The sequence below is a fragment of the Leptodactylus fuscus genome, chromosome 6 (genome assembly GCF_031893055.1).
Source record: "Leptodactylus fuscus isolate aLepFus1 chromosome 6, aLepFus1.hap2, whole genome shotgun sequence".
NCBI lineage: Eukaryota > Metazoa > Chordata > Amphibia > Anura > Leptodactylidae > Leptodactylus > Leptodactylus fuscus.
In genome coordinates this window covers 65,310,187-65,328,618 of record NC_134270.1, presented here as the reverse complement: position 1 = coordinate 65,328,618, position 18,432 = coordinate 65,310,187, and the positions used below count along the sequence as shown (strand labels likewise).

The 18,432-nt window shown below is 40.8% G+C and overlaps 1 protein-coding gene across 1 annotated transcript in view; it reads right to left on the bottom strand.

The window, feature by feature from the left end:
- Positions 1-393: 393 nt before the first annotated feature.
- Positions 394-18,432, bottom strand: part of ADAMTS15 (ADAM metallopeptidase with thrombospondin type 1 motif 15) — a 45,780-nt gene continuing 27,741 nt past the window's right edge. The window contains exons 2-8 of the mRNA XM_075280103.1: positions 17,908-18,040; positions 12,883-13,050; positions 11,217-11,500; positions 5,773-5,950; positions 5,323-5,498; positions 4,256-4,431; positions 394-3,827 (exon numbers count right to left, since the gene is read on the bottom strand). Of these exons, the coding sequence (XP_075136204.1) occupies positions 3,086-3,827; positions 4,256-4,431; positions 5,323-5,498; positions 5,773-5,950; positions 11,217-11,500; positions 12,883-13,050; positions 17,908-18,040 (1,857 nt within the window). The 3' untranslated portion in view covers positions 394-3,085. The remainder of the gene's footprint in view (positions 3,828-4,255; positions 4,432-5,322; positions 5,499-5,772; positions 5,951-11,216; positions 11,501-12,882; positions 13,051-17,907; positions 18,041-18,432) is intronic.

Here is an 18,432-nt window from a genome sequence, read left to right as displayed (position 1 = left end):
GGAACTTCTATATTAGGGAATGACCAGTTAACAGGGCATATACACTAGGGGCTATCTAATTAATCACCACGTGTTATAGTTGATAATGACCAGTTAGTCACCAATTGGCTCTGTAGAAGAGAATCAGCAATTAATTGTTAACCCCTCTATACCAGAGACTCACTAGATAATTAACCAAAATGATGACAGATTGCAAGCTTTTGAGGCTCTAGGCCTCTTCCTCAGGCATAGTTTGCCTGAGGAAGAGGCCTAGAGCCTCGAAAGCTTGCAATCTGTCATCATTTTAGTTAGCCATTAAAAAAGGTATCAATTACTGAAGACTCTTCATTTTTTATATTTCATATCCACTGGCTAACAAAGATATTTTTCCTTATAGATAATTAACAGACTCTATGTTAGCGAAAGACCAGATAGTCATCAGCCTCCATATTAGGGAGTGGCCATTAGCCTCTATATTGGCGAATGACCAGATAATCACCAGATTCTTTATATCAGAGGATCACAATTTTTTCCAGAGACTTCTTTATGATTATCCTGACCTTCTAGAATAATTTAAGTGGTTGTAAGTTGTTTATAGACACGTGAAATGTGATGTCTCATTCTATAGGCAGATAATAATGGATATCCCAGCCAGGTAGATGGTAACTGAGCTCCCTATAGCTGCTGTGTATCTAGAGGACCCAGAATGGACAAGCCAGTCTTAGCACCTGTTAATCAGAGTAAATCAACATCTGAAAAAGAAAAATGATTGGCAAATCGCATTCCTTATAATTCTGAGTGAAAATCTTAGTTGAATGCGGGCTCATTGCTGCAGAAAGTGAATAACAAGGCTGTAAATCCATTTCAATGCCAGGAATTACTAATACCAAAATCTAAAGCCCTTTCCCTCTCCATCATCCCGTACAGGTGATACATAGAGGTAGATTTATCTAGACTGAGGATTAACCTCACGCTTGACCTGTTGTTTACTATCACTGACGTGGATCTGGAGTCATAAAGCACAATGCCACTCACATGTAACAGTCTTGTAGAACTTGGTTTTACCGAATTGTGCAATTTTAGTCCATGTGCGAATGTCTCACAGTAATGAGAGGTGCCTGTCATTTCTTTGTTCTCATTTCCTTTGTGTAACATATCACTCTCCTGCTCTGTCCTCTTCTTTCTCTTCACGTCATGTTTAAAGACTGTTCACATGTATGACTCAACATCCAATGGGAAAACATTATAGTAAATAGCTGCACTGGGCCTAACCCACCGACATGATTCTCCTTCATATAACACCACTGTCACAGTCACGTCTCTAAGCAACTCTGCTGCTTTGTGTCACTGGTCTGCTGCTTTCACCAAGGGTTTATACAAGAAAAGACCAAAACTAAAAATGGTTCTGCTTACCCAAACATATCTGCTGGCCCTGCTACATGTACATGTGCATATTTGCCTTGCCCCCTGCCCATAAGCAAAGAAACTGGCCATAATTTTGCAGTTTTAGGGGTGGGGGAGTGCCAGCAGTGCCACTTATGGGGACAGGAGGATGGACCTCTAGTTCTACTCATCACATAGTAGGCATATGTGCTTCCTCTTTAAGTATATATCAATTCACATTGCTCTATTACAGACCGCTAATTTACAGCCAATTCACACTACACCTAATTTTACAAAAGTGGTTCTAAACTAATAAAATGTAACTTTTATTGCACTGAGATAAAATATTAAAATCACATAATCAATGCTATGGTCATATATTTTTCAGCATCTCCATCTGGCATCAGCTAAGGCTGGTCTTACACGACCGTAATTTTGCACCGCAAATGGTCCGTAATTGCGAGTTCAAAATTGAGGATCATTTATGGTCCCATAGTTTTCTATGAGGCTTCTTACACAACCATAGATTTTGTCAGTGGTATGGCACGCCGCAACCGTGGTCTAGACAGTATACCGCATGTCCGTAATGGCCGTGCTTTTACGGCACGGCACGGCAGGTCCAATAGAAGTCTATGGGCATGTGCATTTTTGCGGATATACACTAAACATTCATCAGTGCATATCCGCAATTGCGGATGTTAACATGTGTGTTTTGTGGTGTGTTTTGTTTTTTGCGGATCCGCATAATACTGATACACACGGAACGTTGCAGATGCACTTTGCGGATGTCTGCGGAATTAATTTTTAAAGTGAAATTTGTGTTGCGGACCGCAAAAACCACTACGGTCGTGTAAGACCAGCCTAAAGGTGTCAGTGCCTGCAGATCACTTCACCAGCACAAGTCATTCTCCCACTTGACTACACGGCAAAGATTTCTTGAATCATTTCTTGTGCAGCCTCCAACATGTTTCGCCACAACTGGTGTCTTCAGAGGTCTATGGGGCATGACAATTCTTAGCGTTGCAATGAGTGTTCACCCATCTGCAGACACTCACCTTTTATTGGCATACTATAGCAATTGATTGGCACAAGATGAAACCAGTAGATGCCCAAAAATACATGACCTTTGCATTGATTATGTGATTTTAAGGTTTTAGCTTTATGGCCACAAGGGTCAATAATTGCTGTAATGTTCTTTAATACATATAACCTTGGCTCTTTCTTCCTCCTGACTAGTTTTCACTGCTGCATACACTGATACTTTATTCCTTAAGGAAGTATCAGCATATGGAGCAATGAAATGGTTTAAGTTTAAGGTTGCCCTTTTCAAGTACTTGGTCAGATCCTAAATCTCCTCATACTAAATGCTAAAACATAGAGACGTGACTGATGATAAAATGACAAAACTTCTTAGCAAATTCATCCATTAACTCCACAACAAGAGCTGTAAGGTGTAAGCCAACGGTGGTAACACACACATTGTAGGATTATCCAAGAAACACAATGAACAAAAGACACAGCTAATAAAAGTGCAAAGCAGTAACCTTCAAATGTCCGTAACGTTCTCCATTCATCATCACAATATAAAAGTAATCTCTTTGGTCATGAAATGTGGGTCACCATCACATGGGGCATGGGTGTAGTACATGCCCCATGATTCTGTGCTGAGCACATCTCTACATTTCTCAGAGTTATTTGCCTGTTTCTCACTAATTCCTTTGAACTAACATAGACGTAGGACACAGAAGTCTAGTTCCTGAGGTTTTCGCTTTAAGGTGCAGTGCTCTCTTGGTAAGGTTACACCACCTCCAGCACTGCACCGCAATTGCCGTCTTTTAAATCCCCGGCCGCAGGTCTTTGAGCACACTGTCCATTCTCCAGCCTCCCATATTGGACAAGGGTCACCACAGGTCCTTATATCAGGTGGACGGAGAGAAGTTGGGCAATCTGAGGCTAGCTGTTCCCAAGGGTCACGGCATTCTACTATTCGAGTTTGCTGGCCATCACCACATGAAACGGAGCATGACCCCCAACTACCTGTTGTCCAGTGTGATTGGGGTCTAGGTCGAGGAGGTGGGGGTGCAAGAGCAGCAAGACTATTGCTTATTATTTGTACAGTTTTACTATCTTTCTTTTCCCGTGGGATGTAAAATGAATATCTCAGCCGTGGAGGTGTCATCTTCCCAACACATAAGACCTCTATAGTCAGCGGTTCATGGATCACACCGACAGCTTGCAAGGCTTCCACTGCAGTGCCAGTGCCCGTGTACTTCAGGAGGCTCCCTCGTACCAAGATGTCTTTCTCTACCGCAGACACTATGTAATTCCCATTCAGCAGGTAACGACCTTGTCCATTTTTTACTGCAAGGTAATTATCATCATTAATGAGTCCTTTATAGCCACGTTGTCTCACATCCAAATGAGTCGCACCAGCAGGAACCGTGACCACAAAATTATAGCCGTGTCTACATAGTAAAGAGAAAATATGGGTTAATAACAAGCCTATGATGTATAACTATAAGAAGAGAAGTAGCAGGAAAACATGAACTAATAGATCAGTCCTTAAACAAACACGATGGAGAGGTGTAGGGACATGCATAAAACCATACCTAAATGTAGATTTTCAAGATAATTCAACAAAATCTGAAATAACACTATATAACCAATCTCAAGAAGTGGGGAAATTGGGTAAAGAGCAGCACAGAGTAAATAAATACAGGAGGGGGCGTTGGTGCAACTGACACATGAGTAACACCAAGAGGGGGGTCATTTTGGTCTTGCTACAGTGCCTTTCCTCAACCGTGTATGCTCCTAAGAAGTACAGTGCAGGTGGTAGAGGTGTCAGCCGTTTACGTATTAAGCAATATATTAGGAGCTTTATGTGCATACTCACATGGGTTTAGTAAACAGACCGGATATCTTCTTGCAGCTTTTATTATCTCCTCCACATATGCGGCATTTGTCAAATTTCTTCTTGGACCCCAGCTGGCCGTCACATCCAGCTTTGATGCACTTGCCTTGCACACAGATGGAGGTGGAGTCCGGAGAACATGGGGTCCCATCAACAACCTGTGTGGTGGATGAATCACAGTGTCATACTGGGTTGAGGTTATAAACTCATCCAAGATCCTAATGTGGTTACATAGATGCCAGCAGAGCGTGCCATGAGATGCAGGGAAATAAATTATACCTTTGCAGAGGCTGCCAAAAATATGCAAAATATTTATATATACACGGTACATTGAGAGAATTGAGGGCTCAGGAACAATGTGCTAATATGACAAAATGTTCCCTCAGCACAGCAGCATCCTATCCTGAGGAATGTCTGACACTGAATGGCCTGGTATAGAGATAGCGCAAAAAGGGGTACGGTATATTGGGAAGCAAAGGATGGTTGGCACTATTCCCTTGCAGTACTGGATACTGAATTTGCACCTGACAGACCAATGTGGTTATGGAGTCTGGACAGAAATAAAAACATCTGGTGTGTGTTCTATGTCTGAAATAAGCCAATGAACATATCTTTTTACAAGAATTAATATGGCTGATTTCTTCTCTGTATGCATCAAGAGCATTCAAGTGACAATATATCTGTAAACTCCCGAGACTCCTGCTATGGGTCTTAGGGGTTTCATATTGGCCTTCTGATCCCAATTTGAGGGCTGTCTCATACTTGCAGTTCATCTATTTTAAGGACAGATAAAAAAATTGGACCTGCTGATCAGGGCTAGACCAAAACCGAGAAGTAATGATGCCACTGATGGAGGAGGTCTAGAGTGACCAAACTGCAGTGAGTATCCTTGTACAAGTAAGATACTCATTGTAGTCTGTTTAGTTCGGACCTCCTCTGACCATTTTAGTTTACAATCAGGGGTTCACTTTTTACAGCCAGTGCTGAATGTATTATATTAATATTCTCATTATCAGGGCTGGACACCATTCACTCTCAGCTGCACTAACCTTTGGTGCCAGCACATAGAAATAGCCTGTGCCATTGGCTCTGCAGATAAGTTTGCATTTGTCCCTTGAAGACACCCCGGAGTATTTGGGGACCCATCCAACAGTGGACGTCAAGCGGTTTGTGCTGTGGTTGAAGCCATTGAAAGCCTCACACTGCTCCTCACGGAAGCTTTTACCTGTAATAGAACATTATCATATTTCAGGTCAATCATATCACATGGCAGAAGAGGCAAACATATAATCTAATACAAAATATGTACAATGCTATATATCAATGTTATCTTTTATCAGAATTCTGACAGACATGCATGTAATATACACATTATTGTGCACCATGATCATTCTGCAGTATTAAGACAGAAATATACGCAGTGTTGAACATCCGCGTGATTTCTTACCATTGATTTCTTAATATTGTAGAGATGCATGTACAGAAGTGTGATCACCTACCAGTCTCGGGACAAGAGTTGAGAGAGCATGATCTGTATTTCACTCGTAGACCCTCACAATAGGCTCCTCCATAGGATGGTTCTGGATTGTTACACTCTCGTTTGGCTAGCTGAACCCCACCACCACAGGTCCTAGAGCACTTTCCATATGGGCTCCATTTGCCCCATGATCCGTCCACCTTGAGAGAGATAAAGAAAGCCAAAGGTAAGATGAGAAAATGAAATAAATATAGTACTATAGTAATAAGTAGTGCACTTGGGAAGCCCCCAACTTATCTAACATAAACATAATAACCAACATTTGGCAAAAAAATGTTGGCCCTATTATTTACGTTACTTTTATACACAGAAAGTGGGTGAATGTGATCACTTGTAGTATCAGACACAATGGACAAGGGCCCTCCCACCAACTGGGAGACAGAAGTGCTCATGCTCCTCAACTATCTCCCTTTAGCAACTGCTGGTCCACCCTGATCAACCATTGTGGTTACTTGAGTTGTGCACAGTCCGAGACCCCCCACAGTATAGGAACACTTATGTTCAAACCGTATTTTACAACCTTGCGTGTGAAGTGCTGCAATCTCATATTGCAAAAAATGATCATAACAAAAAAGCCAAGCAAAATTTTGTGGATGAGACTTTCTTCAACTTGAAAGGGCAAGGTCACATATGTTAATTGTTAACAGTCATACATTTTTATGGGTAAACCTTGAAAACCATGAACAATCAATGCACAAAACCTTCTTAACAGTTTCCAAGAAAACAGCAACAGTATCCGCAGCCACATGGCCTAACCCTTAGTGAAAAATTAGCTAGGAAATGGACAGGGATGGTGGACAAGGAAACTGTGGTAGCTGGTCATGCTTTTTATGACAGTCTCTTCATGTGGCTTGGATGAAAATTATTCAATATTCAGACGACACAAAGGACAGTCTGTAGGTTTATGATAGATTGTGTTTTGTGTAGTATTATTTTGACACATATCTGAACATGATGGTAATATGGAACTAGTTCAAGTTTTTATGGAAAGGCCAGAGTTCACTTTCAGAGCCTGCCCAGAATATGACAGAAGCTTTGCTGTACAGGTGGCTAAAAAAATCCTCCCCTAGTTACGAACAGGTTAGCATACAGTCATTTTGCTGCACACGGCCTTTCCCATACACTCCAGGTATATGTCATTGACAAACTACCTCCATAGCTGTCCATGACTGTGCCCTCTGGTGGTGGAACTAGGGTTTAGGGTTCGCACAGGATATCTTTGGTGCCCTACACATAACTTTCACTTTACCAAGGGTTTTAGATTATTCTAGACCCAGCCAAAAATATTTTCAGTTGATTGGTCTCCCTACGTTGCCTTCTTTATATATTTTTGGTGACGTGCAAGGTGCCCATTCTGTGATTGTTTGGTAAAAGGTCATGTAGGCCACTTCACATGGGTTTGTTAAAAACACTGATGGTTTTTCTTTTTAGACAATAAAAGCATCATAACTATAATATTTTTGTCTTTTTTTTACATGAATGCATTTAACATTACATCATTTTTTTCTGGCTGACACAGTACTATAGTATTCTTTCTTGAACAGTAGACATGTGAACAGGATCCGTGGGTGGTGTGCAGTATCAGGCTCAGGTATGTATCTCCGAGTGCCAAGGTACAGAACATAATGATCTGAGATGTGGTAATACCTGTGCTCCGCTCTCTGCTCATACACAGGACTTTTTGTACCGAGCTATATCAGGAAAAGAATGTGGAACCTATACAGGAATCCAACTCTTCTCATAATATGAATGAGCTGTGATGAGAAACCACACAAAGGACATCACATGTAACCTCCATCTCTAGAAATCTCCATACTTATGACTTACATATAAAGAATAAATATATTAATACAACTATATAAACATTATGGTAGGAGCTCTGGTCTACAACGTCACACTATGAGTGATAGCCATTTCTGACCCTCAGTGTAGTGCGTCTCTTCTGGGGTATCTCTGTATGTCCTGGGTTGTATGTGTATCTGCTGGACTATATGTGTGTCTGTTGGGTTATAGGTAGGGTTGAGCGATCGGGATCGGAAATGTTCGGATTCCGATTGGCGATCGCATAAATTTCACGATCGGAATTCCTATCCCAATCTTTCACAGTGGGATCAAGGTCGGAAGTTATTTCCCGCAATACCTGGCTACTGGCCAATCATTGTGGAAAAAGCTATAGTATCAGATGAGCGAGTACTATTCGAAACTCCCATTTCGAATAACACGAACCGATAGGAATGAATGGAAGCGGCCAGCATGAAGACTTTGCCGGCTGCTTAACCCCCTGCGTCCATTCATTCCTATGGATTTACGGCAGCCTTCCACTCTCCTGCTTCATCCCTGTTTTACCGTATACTCCACTCTGCTACATCTGAGATGTAGCAGAGCTGTATACTCAACTCTGCTACATCTGAGATGTAGCAGAGATGAGTATACAGTAAAACAGGGATGAAGCAGAAGAGTAGATATCCATTTACTTGCGAACTTTGCTCAACTTACCTGCACAGAAGTGCTGCCGCTCCCCGTTCTTCTCACTCTTCTGTTAGAGATGCTGGGAGAAGGCAGGGCTTGTGGCTTAGGAGAGTGTGGGCGGGTACTGGGAGGGGAGACGTGAGTGATGCACTCACGGCTCCCCGCCCACACTCTCAGAAGCCACAACAAGCCCCGCCTACTCCCATCATCTCTAACACTAGCCTAGGGAGGTGGGGGCGCACATGGCGCTCTGAAGGCATGTCAATGAGAGAGGACCGGACCAAGAAGAACTTGGAGCGATAGCGACAGCGGATCTGTGTGGGTAAGCGGACACCATGGGGGCTATGTAGCCGGGGGGATTTTTTTTTAATCACTACACAGCATGGAGTCCAAAAATTGAAACAATTTTTAGACTACATGCTGTGTAGTGAATAGGATCGTTTTTAAAATCCAATCTTCGATTATTAAAAAAAAATTCCATTGACTTGCATTGGGATTGGAATTGGGATCTGGATCAGGTTCGAATGGAAAATGATCGGAAATCAGATTTTAAAAAATGATCCTGAAATTTCAAGATCGGCTCAACCCCAGTTATAGGTGTATCTCATGGGTTATATGTGTATCTGCTGGAGTATATATGTAGCTGCTGGGTTATATGTGCATCTTTTGGATTATACTGTACATGTATCTGCTGGGATATTCATGCATCTGCTTGGGGATCTGTGTTTCTGCTGGAGTTTCTGTGTATCTGGTGAGTTATATGCATTTGGAAGATAACTGTGGTATCTGTATATGGAACTGCACAGTCGATCAGCGGTTAGCACTGTAGTCCTGGTTTTGAATCTGTCCTGGTGTCTGTGCTCCACACACAACTCTCTATGTCCCTTGTATGAGAAATAGACATTATAAATGTGTGTCATTGTCAGCATGGTTTTACTAGGGACAGAAGTTATCAGACTAATCTAATTTTTTATGAAGAGGTGAATAGAAGTCTGGACAGAGGGCAGACTGTTATAATGCTATAGTGTTCTTGGACTTTGCAAAGGCATTTGACACTGTGCCTCATAGACATTTAATGGGTAAAATCAAGTCCATTGGCTTGGAAAATATAGTTTGTGACTTGATTGAAAACTGGTTAAAGGATTGTATCCGGAGATACTTTGTGATCAAAGACTGCAGCTCAGACTGGTCCTCTGTCACAAGGACCCCAGGGTCCAGTGCTGGCTCTGCTGTTATTTTAATCTCCAGAGATGACAAAGCTTCTTCACTGTAAAGACTGTGAATCTGTGGAATAGCCTACCCCGGGAGTTGGTCACAGCAGTCACAGCTGACAGCTTCAAAAACAGCTTAGATACTTTTTAGAGAAAAATAGCATTGATGCCTATGGGAATGTATGGAATGTCATTCCCTTTCCTATCCCCTGGTTGAATTTGTTGGACATATGTCTTTTTTCAACCATACTATGTATCTATGTAACTATGTAAAAAAGAAACAAACTCTAAGACGTTGTCCAGCATTAAGTGTAGAAAAAAAGGTATGTTTTTTATGTTTCTATGTATATATCTGTAGGCATACATCTCTGTATTTGTATTTCTGCTATGGTATCTGCTTGGTGTTTACTTTGGTATCTTTATTGTGTCAGTCTCTCTATACCATATGACATATTATTAGATATTCTATATATGTGATATGTGTGCAGCTAACCTGAGAAGGTGATGACTGTAGATCAGGCCCCTGTGGGGTCTCTACAGTATATGCTAAGGAGGATCACTGTTCACTTTGCTGCTCTCACTACTTGATTTCAAGCCCTTGATACACATGTAACAACAAGAGCAAAGCAGCAGTGAATGTGTTTGATGTTATAGATGGCAGGATGAGTGTCATAGAAGTTACACAACTCTCATCAGTCATCTTAACAACCCTCAGAATAAACACTAACAGATGTAAAGCTGCAGGATCCTATGTGCTGGTTGTATGTGACATATGTGACTTTCAGATAAACTGCTTGTCTCACTTGTTACAAACTAAATTAAACATTAAATGAACATGTTACTGTTCAGATTGCCAGCATTGCCTCCTTCTTATTATTCCAAACCCTTTCTATCTTTATTATCCCTATCTCCACATGTTAAGTCAGGCCATGTAAGAAGATCAGAGGTCACAACCAATGTAAGTCACTTCATGTGTCTGGATTCGGTATAATAGTCCCAGTTTTCAGTTGGGGCAAACACAGATTGTTTTACCCATCCATTTTTTGGGGTGGAATCCCAAAAACAGCAGCTGCTCATTTTTGTATAAATCTTAAAATGTCAATAAATGAATGTTTCCTTTCAAATTGGAGGGGCAATGTCCCTGCATGTACTGAATATTGCAGCTGCCTCTCTGGACACGGTGTCTTCAGCCAACAAGCGGAAGACACGTCATACTTATCTTCCTAGTATTCTTTGTAGGACATTCTCACAATATATCACATACTGGCAGGAGCTGGCACAGGCTATAGTTAGCTGTATCCAACCTTATCAATCAGACCACCACAAAGAGAATACGGTGCTCATGGTTTTAATTGGACACAGTGTTGCAGAGTTCTGAGCGAGGGAGTTGTTTGGACAGAATGAGAACGATCTTCCCCCAGGAGCAACAAAACAACATTTAGAAACAATATATAAATATAAAAATAATATAAAAGTCTAAATGTAAATATGTATTACAAAGATAACTAGACAGACAGACAGACAGATATGCATAGCCTCTTCATGGACTACTGTTTTTTGAAGTCAAAACCAGAAGTGGAATTTAAAGAGGAGACCTAGCACTTGTCCTTTATATTTTCCATCCATCTATGATCAACATCTGGTTTTAACTTCGATAACTGCATCAGAAAACCTGAACATTTAAACATACCCCAAAGAAAGCACTCAGGTGTAAGTCATGGCTCACCTTGTATCGTTTGGAGTTGTGTCTTTCTACACATGCTCCATTTAGGCAGAATTTCCCATCACCACAGCTTGTACCGTCCGCCCAAGGAAAATGTCGGGTCTGGCACACAAGCTGCCCCCGGGCCCTTCCTGTGCACCATAGCTTTGTGCAGTACTGCATATAAGGACAAGGCTTGGATCCCAGACCAAAGGCTAGCTCGCATTGCCGGTTTAGACTGTAACTGATCCCTGGAAGCTCATCAGGCAATGATATAGGCTTTGCTGGCTCATCCAGTAGACACTCACCTAAACCAATGAAGAAAAATTAAAGGTAAAATTGTAATGCAAGAAATTAAATGATATGTAAGACAGAAGAGAGGTGATATAGAACCAATACTGAATAGTAATGTCATGTATTTGACCTGCTCATGACTTTCTGTATACTTTATAATGGTGCCTGATACATACAACAGCAGCTTGACGTACTGATATACTTGACTTATTTAACTCAGGGTTGGTTCATACTAGTGGTCGGGAACTCCATCCCCCATCCTGCTTAATATATGTGTAGAGAGAAGTCCTGCAAGCTATACAATATATTATAATATAATTACATATGAAGAAATTATTTTGCTAATATCTGCATGGGGAAGCAGCCATAGATTGAACCATAAGAGGGATAATCTGTTGATCATACCCAGAAATCACATGAACCCTAAAATACTAGAACAAACACCCCAGTGTCCAGACTCCTCCAGTGACTCCTCCCTGGCAGTACATAAATCCAGATCTCGTGTTAAGTTTACAAATGCAACCGGATGCCAAGAATAAACTGTTTAAAGAGGCGTCAGAGCTGAGCCAGAGAAAGGACTAAACCGTTCAGCTGTGGAAATCATTAGAGACTGGATCCAGCTGTCAGTGTACTCCGAACTTATCAGCCAAGCACCTCCGCTGGACAGCTGCGTCTATACTGTTATTACTGTACATAGGCTGCACCCCTAAACCCAGGTACAAAGGCTTTAGTCAAATCAGGCATCATCAGATCACTTCTCCAATATCATGGCTACACCCTGACAATACTACAGGGAGCTCTTCCCTCCAGCATAGATCTTGTACATAATGATGTATAATAGAATCCAAAAGGCTATATAATCGCTTCCCTATAGTAAATGGCTGTAAGTAAAAACAACTTTATGGCAATGGTCTGGTATTAATAAACGTATAGCAGGATCTGTAGTGGGGCCCCATGTAATACAGTAGTATAAGTGTAGCTGCCTAGCCATACAGGTCCTGCATCACTTATTGTTAGTAATATATTTGTTATATTATTATTATAATATAATAATAGTTAGATAGCGCTAATGTATAGGGTACACAAATAAATATTAGACATTACAATGTGATTAAATAATTAACATAGGAATGAGGGCCCAGCTCAAAAGAACTTACAATCTATGAGGGGACAGGGGGACATAAGAGGGGGTCCATAAATATTTTTTATGCTTCATTGTGAGGAGAGCTGTGAAGCTGGGGGTGATGCAGTACAGATTGCCTGTCAGCTGAATAACGCTACAAGTTCTTGTTCCTTTCCTTGAATTGGGTGACATCATAAGTCTCATTTCTGGGGCCAAGAACAATCTCCGCACAGCACTGGATTACTTATTTATGTAGGACAATGCAATCCTTACCATGCCCATTGTCCAGGAAATCTGTAATGATGGCAGCGCTGCACCCCGACCATGGATTGACTCGGTCGATCTGTATTAATGTGGGTGACATCATGTGGTTCTCCTTAAGCTTCCCGAAAACCTCCTCGCAAGCCTTGACGTTGTCATGTGGCATGTTGAACACGTGACCTACAGCAGAGGAGAAGACAGTCAGGGAAGGAGACAGTGAAAGTTTTTACAGCTGTCTTATTTATGGCAATGGTAATCTGACAAGATGGGATATTGAGCAATTGTGATTTACTCCCCTCATCCTGGGGTGATTTTATTTCTTAAATTGAACAAACATATGTAATGCATTTGATGAAGAAGAAGGGGAGGGATGCAAATCTCTGGGAGATAGGAGGAATTCTGTACATTATTACTGGGTGAAGAGTCTACATAACAAATCAAAAACAACAAAGCATTTGTGAAAGATGAGACAATAAGCGACCATTCTGTCTCTACTGCACCCGTCTGCTGGTTCACAGGAGGCTACACCCCACAATATGGAGTACTGGGATAAACCTGTAAACACAGCAAGCAATGGTTTATATTAAAAGATGGTGACCGCAGAAGAAATCGATCCTCTGGCCAGTACATCCATGTCTTAGGTCCACCAACCAATTCTTTTGCATATGGATTAAAAGTTTATTTTCTTGACAGCAAAATTGCAATTTGACACAAAAAAGTTAGGCTCACTATGTCATCATGTCCAACACATAAGACAGCACATGGCTTCTAAACTATTTTGTTGGTACTAAACCTTTAAGAAACAGATGCAAAGTATTTTTCGATCTTGAAGAACACATGAAGGATTTATATATATATTCATGATTTTTGGTTATTCTGGGTTGGTTTATGTGAGAAACATTCCTCAGGTTCCTAACAGACCACCCATAAATTATCCTACTCATGAAATAACAGAGGTGGTCACACCCATACTCGCTTCCTAGACATCTCTGGTATACATCTGCTGACAATCACAACTGTGGGACAAGTAGAATGAGGGACAAGTACAGAAAGCCTAAAAGAAGTGAAATATCATCAATCCTCTCAATAAAAGAATCTTCACAACATCACATATCATGATGACCCTTATGATGCAGGATATAGTTGAGTTGTATGTACAACACGGTGCAAATGTTTTGGGCAGGTGTGGAAACAAGTTGCAAAGTAAGAATGCTGTTAAAAATAGAAGTGGTAATATTTTATTTTCATCAATTAGCAAAATTAAGTGAATGAATAAAAGAGAAATTGAAATCCAATCAATATTTGATGTGACCCCTTTGCCTTCAAGACAGCATCAATTCTTCTACATACACTTGTACACAGTTTTTGAAGGTACTCAGCAGGGAGGTTGTTCCAAATATCTTGGGGAACTAACCACATTTGCTGATTGACAAAAATAAATCTGTAACATTTTAAAAATTCTTACATTGCAACTTTCCACACCTGCACAAAACTTTTGCCCAATATTTTAAATGGTTAGTCAGCACATTTTATTCATATTAATATATATATATATATATATATATATATATATATATATATATATATATATATATTGTTGGTAATAAAGTTTCCTGCTCGGCATAGACATATTTTGCTTATAGCTTAGCAGCCAGATCCCTATTTTTTGCCTTGTAAGGTAGCAACCATCTACTAGGGGTATGACTAGACCACATGGCGGGACCACATAATCTGAATCAGAGGCCCACACAGGTCATGGCATTTTCTCAGATACTCTGTTAAAAGGAGTTAAGAATGGCCATCCTTTTCAACACCTTGGAAACACCTTGGAGTTGTGAAGTAAATGGTGTATTGATACTGTACAATCTTACATATACGTTCCATGGCTATTTAATATGATCTGACATCCCTGGCTAGCTGACCCTGCTATGGTAATCTATTTTTTGCTGCAGAGTCTCGCTATTATGAAATACTTCCCTTCCAAGTTGTTTTCTTTCCTTAAACATAATGTCTATCACACTGTGAAGATCTGTCACAAGTCGTCTGGCAATTTGTGACAGATCTATACCAGGTGGACACCCACCACAGATGTATGTGAACCCAGCCTACCCTGTAATCCTTGTAGGACCTTGCTTTTCTGATCAATAAGCATTCCTTAAAAGAATCTCTGCAACCTCCATGGAACAATATTAGATATTTGATGAAGAGTCCAGTGACAGATTCCCTTCAGCTTTTGAGTAGAGGTTTACACAGTTCAATGAAGTGTTTATAAAGGATAAATTCCTGCAGATCAGTATCCAAGCATGAAAATGAGCCACAATGGCTGAAGATAAAGAAACATGGAGCTGTCTCTGTATTTGTGAGGTGTTACAAAATTTCTTCACTGTGTAAAAATACCAAACCTTCAGTTGTGACTCTGCGTTTTTTGCTATTTTCCATGTGCTCGTTTTATGTGTGTAGGTCAAGGCAGCGTCACTCTATAGACTGTGAATCATGGCAGGAAGACTCTACTCATACAGTCATTTACCAAACAACCATTCTATACATGTAGACAATATCTGGTGTGAAATACGTTCCTAAGAGAGAATAATCTAACAACACAGGAAGGAATTAGATTTTTATTTCCTTGTACTGAATTCTGTGTCTATGTTTTTTTTGTGCAGCAAAACTGATGCTATTAATATTTATTGTACACATTGTACACCGATATTCATTGTATTGTAACCAAATGCATATCTATTCACTTCCATCTATGATGTCCAGATTTCATAGAGGATCTTACATTTGTGCACATAGGAGATACAATTTGTCACCAGACGGACAGCTATATCCAAGTCCAGACACACATTCTCAATAGGATTCTGAGCACAGACCATTCATAACAATTGTTAAACACATAATAACTAAGTGCTTAATTATTCACTCCCACTATAATGACACACGTAAGCCACATCTGGCCTCAGCTGTAACATAATCCAGGGTCTTCTAAAATATAATTATACTAGGATGTGGGGACAATAATAATAGTCATTTTGCACTGTGGTGTAGATACTTTACTGTGAGGTGCTTTACATGTTGTATTGCTGTCAAATCTGCAGGATCCATGACTTAAAGTCACATGTTCTAGAACCCTTATGGGCCAGACTGAGAGTAATCTGCTTTGACCCTTTCAAAGTTTTGGACTCAAGCACTTATATATAAACATTCGGGGAAGTGTCCTCCCTAACTGTATCATTTACTGGAAATAACTTGAACCTCGCCCCTCAAGGAGAGATGCTGACAAAGATCCAAACCACTGTGTCAAATGCTACAGAACATCTTACGAGGGAATCAAAGAGCATGTCAGAAGAGGCTGGCAGCAGATAACCTTACAAGTGTGACAGTATAAACTGCAGGTCAGTATTATACAGTATAAGGTCAGTATTATACAGTATGTCGCAATTGTGTACAAGGTCTTCAGAACTGATAAACCTTGTGGGGAATAGCATCATAGTGTACAAACATAGGATCTCAAGGCTTTGTCCCATTGTCCCTCCTGCATTCTGTCTTCTATTAGTCTCGACTGGGCTGAAGGGGCCGTGATTCTCACATTTTCCCATTACGTAGGTCTCTGTGTAAGGCTAAGGCTCCACATAGCGTGCCACTGCGGAAAAGACCGCAGTGGAAACACATCACGTTTTTTTCCGCAGCATTTTTCACAGAAAGTCCGTAGAGTTTTTCTGTGTGGAGTTTCTTTCTCTATTATACCTACATAAACGGGCAGCGTTTCCTTAGGTATAATTGACATGCTGCGATTTACAAAAATGCAACAGATATTAAAATCACAACATTTTCTGCAATGTGTGAGTGGGATTAACCCTTGATTACTGTAAAACACACCATTTTTGCTGCAGCAGCAACATGGGACCCGAGCCTTAATCTGCGTCACTTACATACAAAGACAGAAACAGAGGCAGATCTAATACTTGTAAGGCCTTGTTCACATCTCCGTCGGTAATCCGTTTGGGGGAGTTCACACGGTCTCTGCACAAGTCATGCGGACAGGAAAGTAGATCGTGAACATGCGAACTTGAGCAGAAACTGTGAGGAAAGCACACGAACCACAATAGTCTACGGGGTCCATGTGCTTTCACTGCACACCACTTGCCAATGCATTCGATAGTCCGTTTGTGGGGGTCCCCATGCGGACTCCCCTGAACGGATTACCAACGCAGATGTAAACCAGGCCTAAGGCTGAATCCCATGCCCACTTTGTGGAAAAAACTATGGTGCGGATATGCCGTTATTTCTAAAACCAGCGCGGTTTTGGAAATCACAGCATGTCAATTATACCTGTGGAAATGCAAGCGGTTTCCGCATAAGTATGACTGGAAAAGAAAAACCAGAGGAAACCTCTTCCAACTTTCTGTCTAAAGCTCTGTGGGAAGAACCGCGATGCATTGCTGCCGTGGTTTCTCCCGCAGTGTTTTTGTTATGGGACGCCCCATTGGGCTTTAGTCAAAAGTTGACTTTCTCACAGCATGGCTGCACAAAAAACCTATACTGACCATGCCAGTAACAGCCCCTACAAACACATATAAGTGATTTAGAAGACTTCCTGGACTTGATACAAATGTAAAAACTTTCACTTTTATTTACATTATTTATTACAGGGGGTAAGCAAATCCCCAGGTAAAGTACCCATTCCCCTAATTGTTGTGGCATTATAAGAAGTATTAGGTTAGGATGGATTTTCAGCCTCTGAATACAAGCAATGTGTTATTCAATTCACTGACAGCAAGCAGACAGCTTGAAAAAACAGTAGCAAAATAGAACCAAAAAGTAAATAAAATGTCATAACAACATAATGATTACATAAGTTACATAATGATTATGGAGAATTATTAGGATTAGAAAGCTCATTAATGTAAAACTAAATAAATTCATGTTATGGGATGTTCTACCAGTCCAATCTAGTTACATACATTGTAAATAGTATGTGCTCAGTTCTCGCTTCCTTCTCTCCTGACCAAAATGCCTTGTTTCTGGAGGACTCACCAAGCTCATGAGCCGTAGTGAACGCTGAAGGGAGCCCATCATCCTCTATCACTGAGCAACTGCGCTTAGGATCACACATGGTGCCCACATCGGCCATTCCCAGAGTGTCACAGGTGGAGGCGCCGCACAAGTCCTGCAAGAATGGAAAGAAATGAAGATACTACTGAGTTCTGCACAGTCGATAATATTGAACAACACTTCATCTGTTTGTTTTTTCATTCGACTCTTTGACATCAGTCAAAGTCACTGACCTTTACATCATATGTGACCCTACCATACATCACATACCTCTACAGTTGTGTTATACATACCTAACATTGTACATCACAGGAACCTCATATATATATAACTGACTTTTGTATTCATGTTCTGTGTAGCCAACATCGTACATCCTGTAGCCCAAAGGCACATCACCGAGACACTGACCTCTGTCGTTATGTTATGTGTACCTAGCATTGTATAACATGTGACCCTTCTGTCAGGACCATTGAAGGCATATTACATGTTACTGGTGCTGCAAGATGT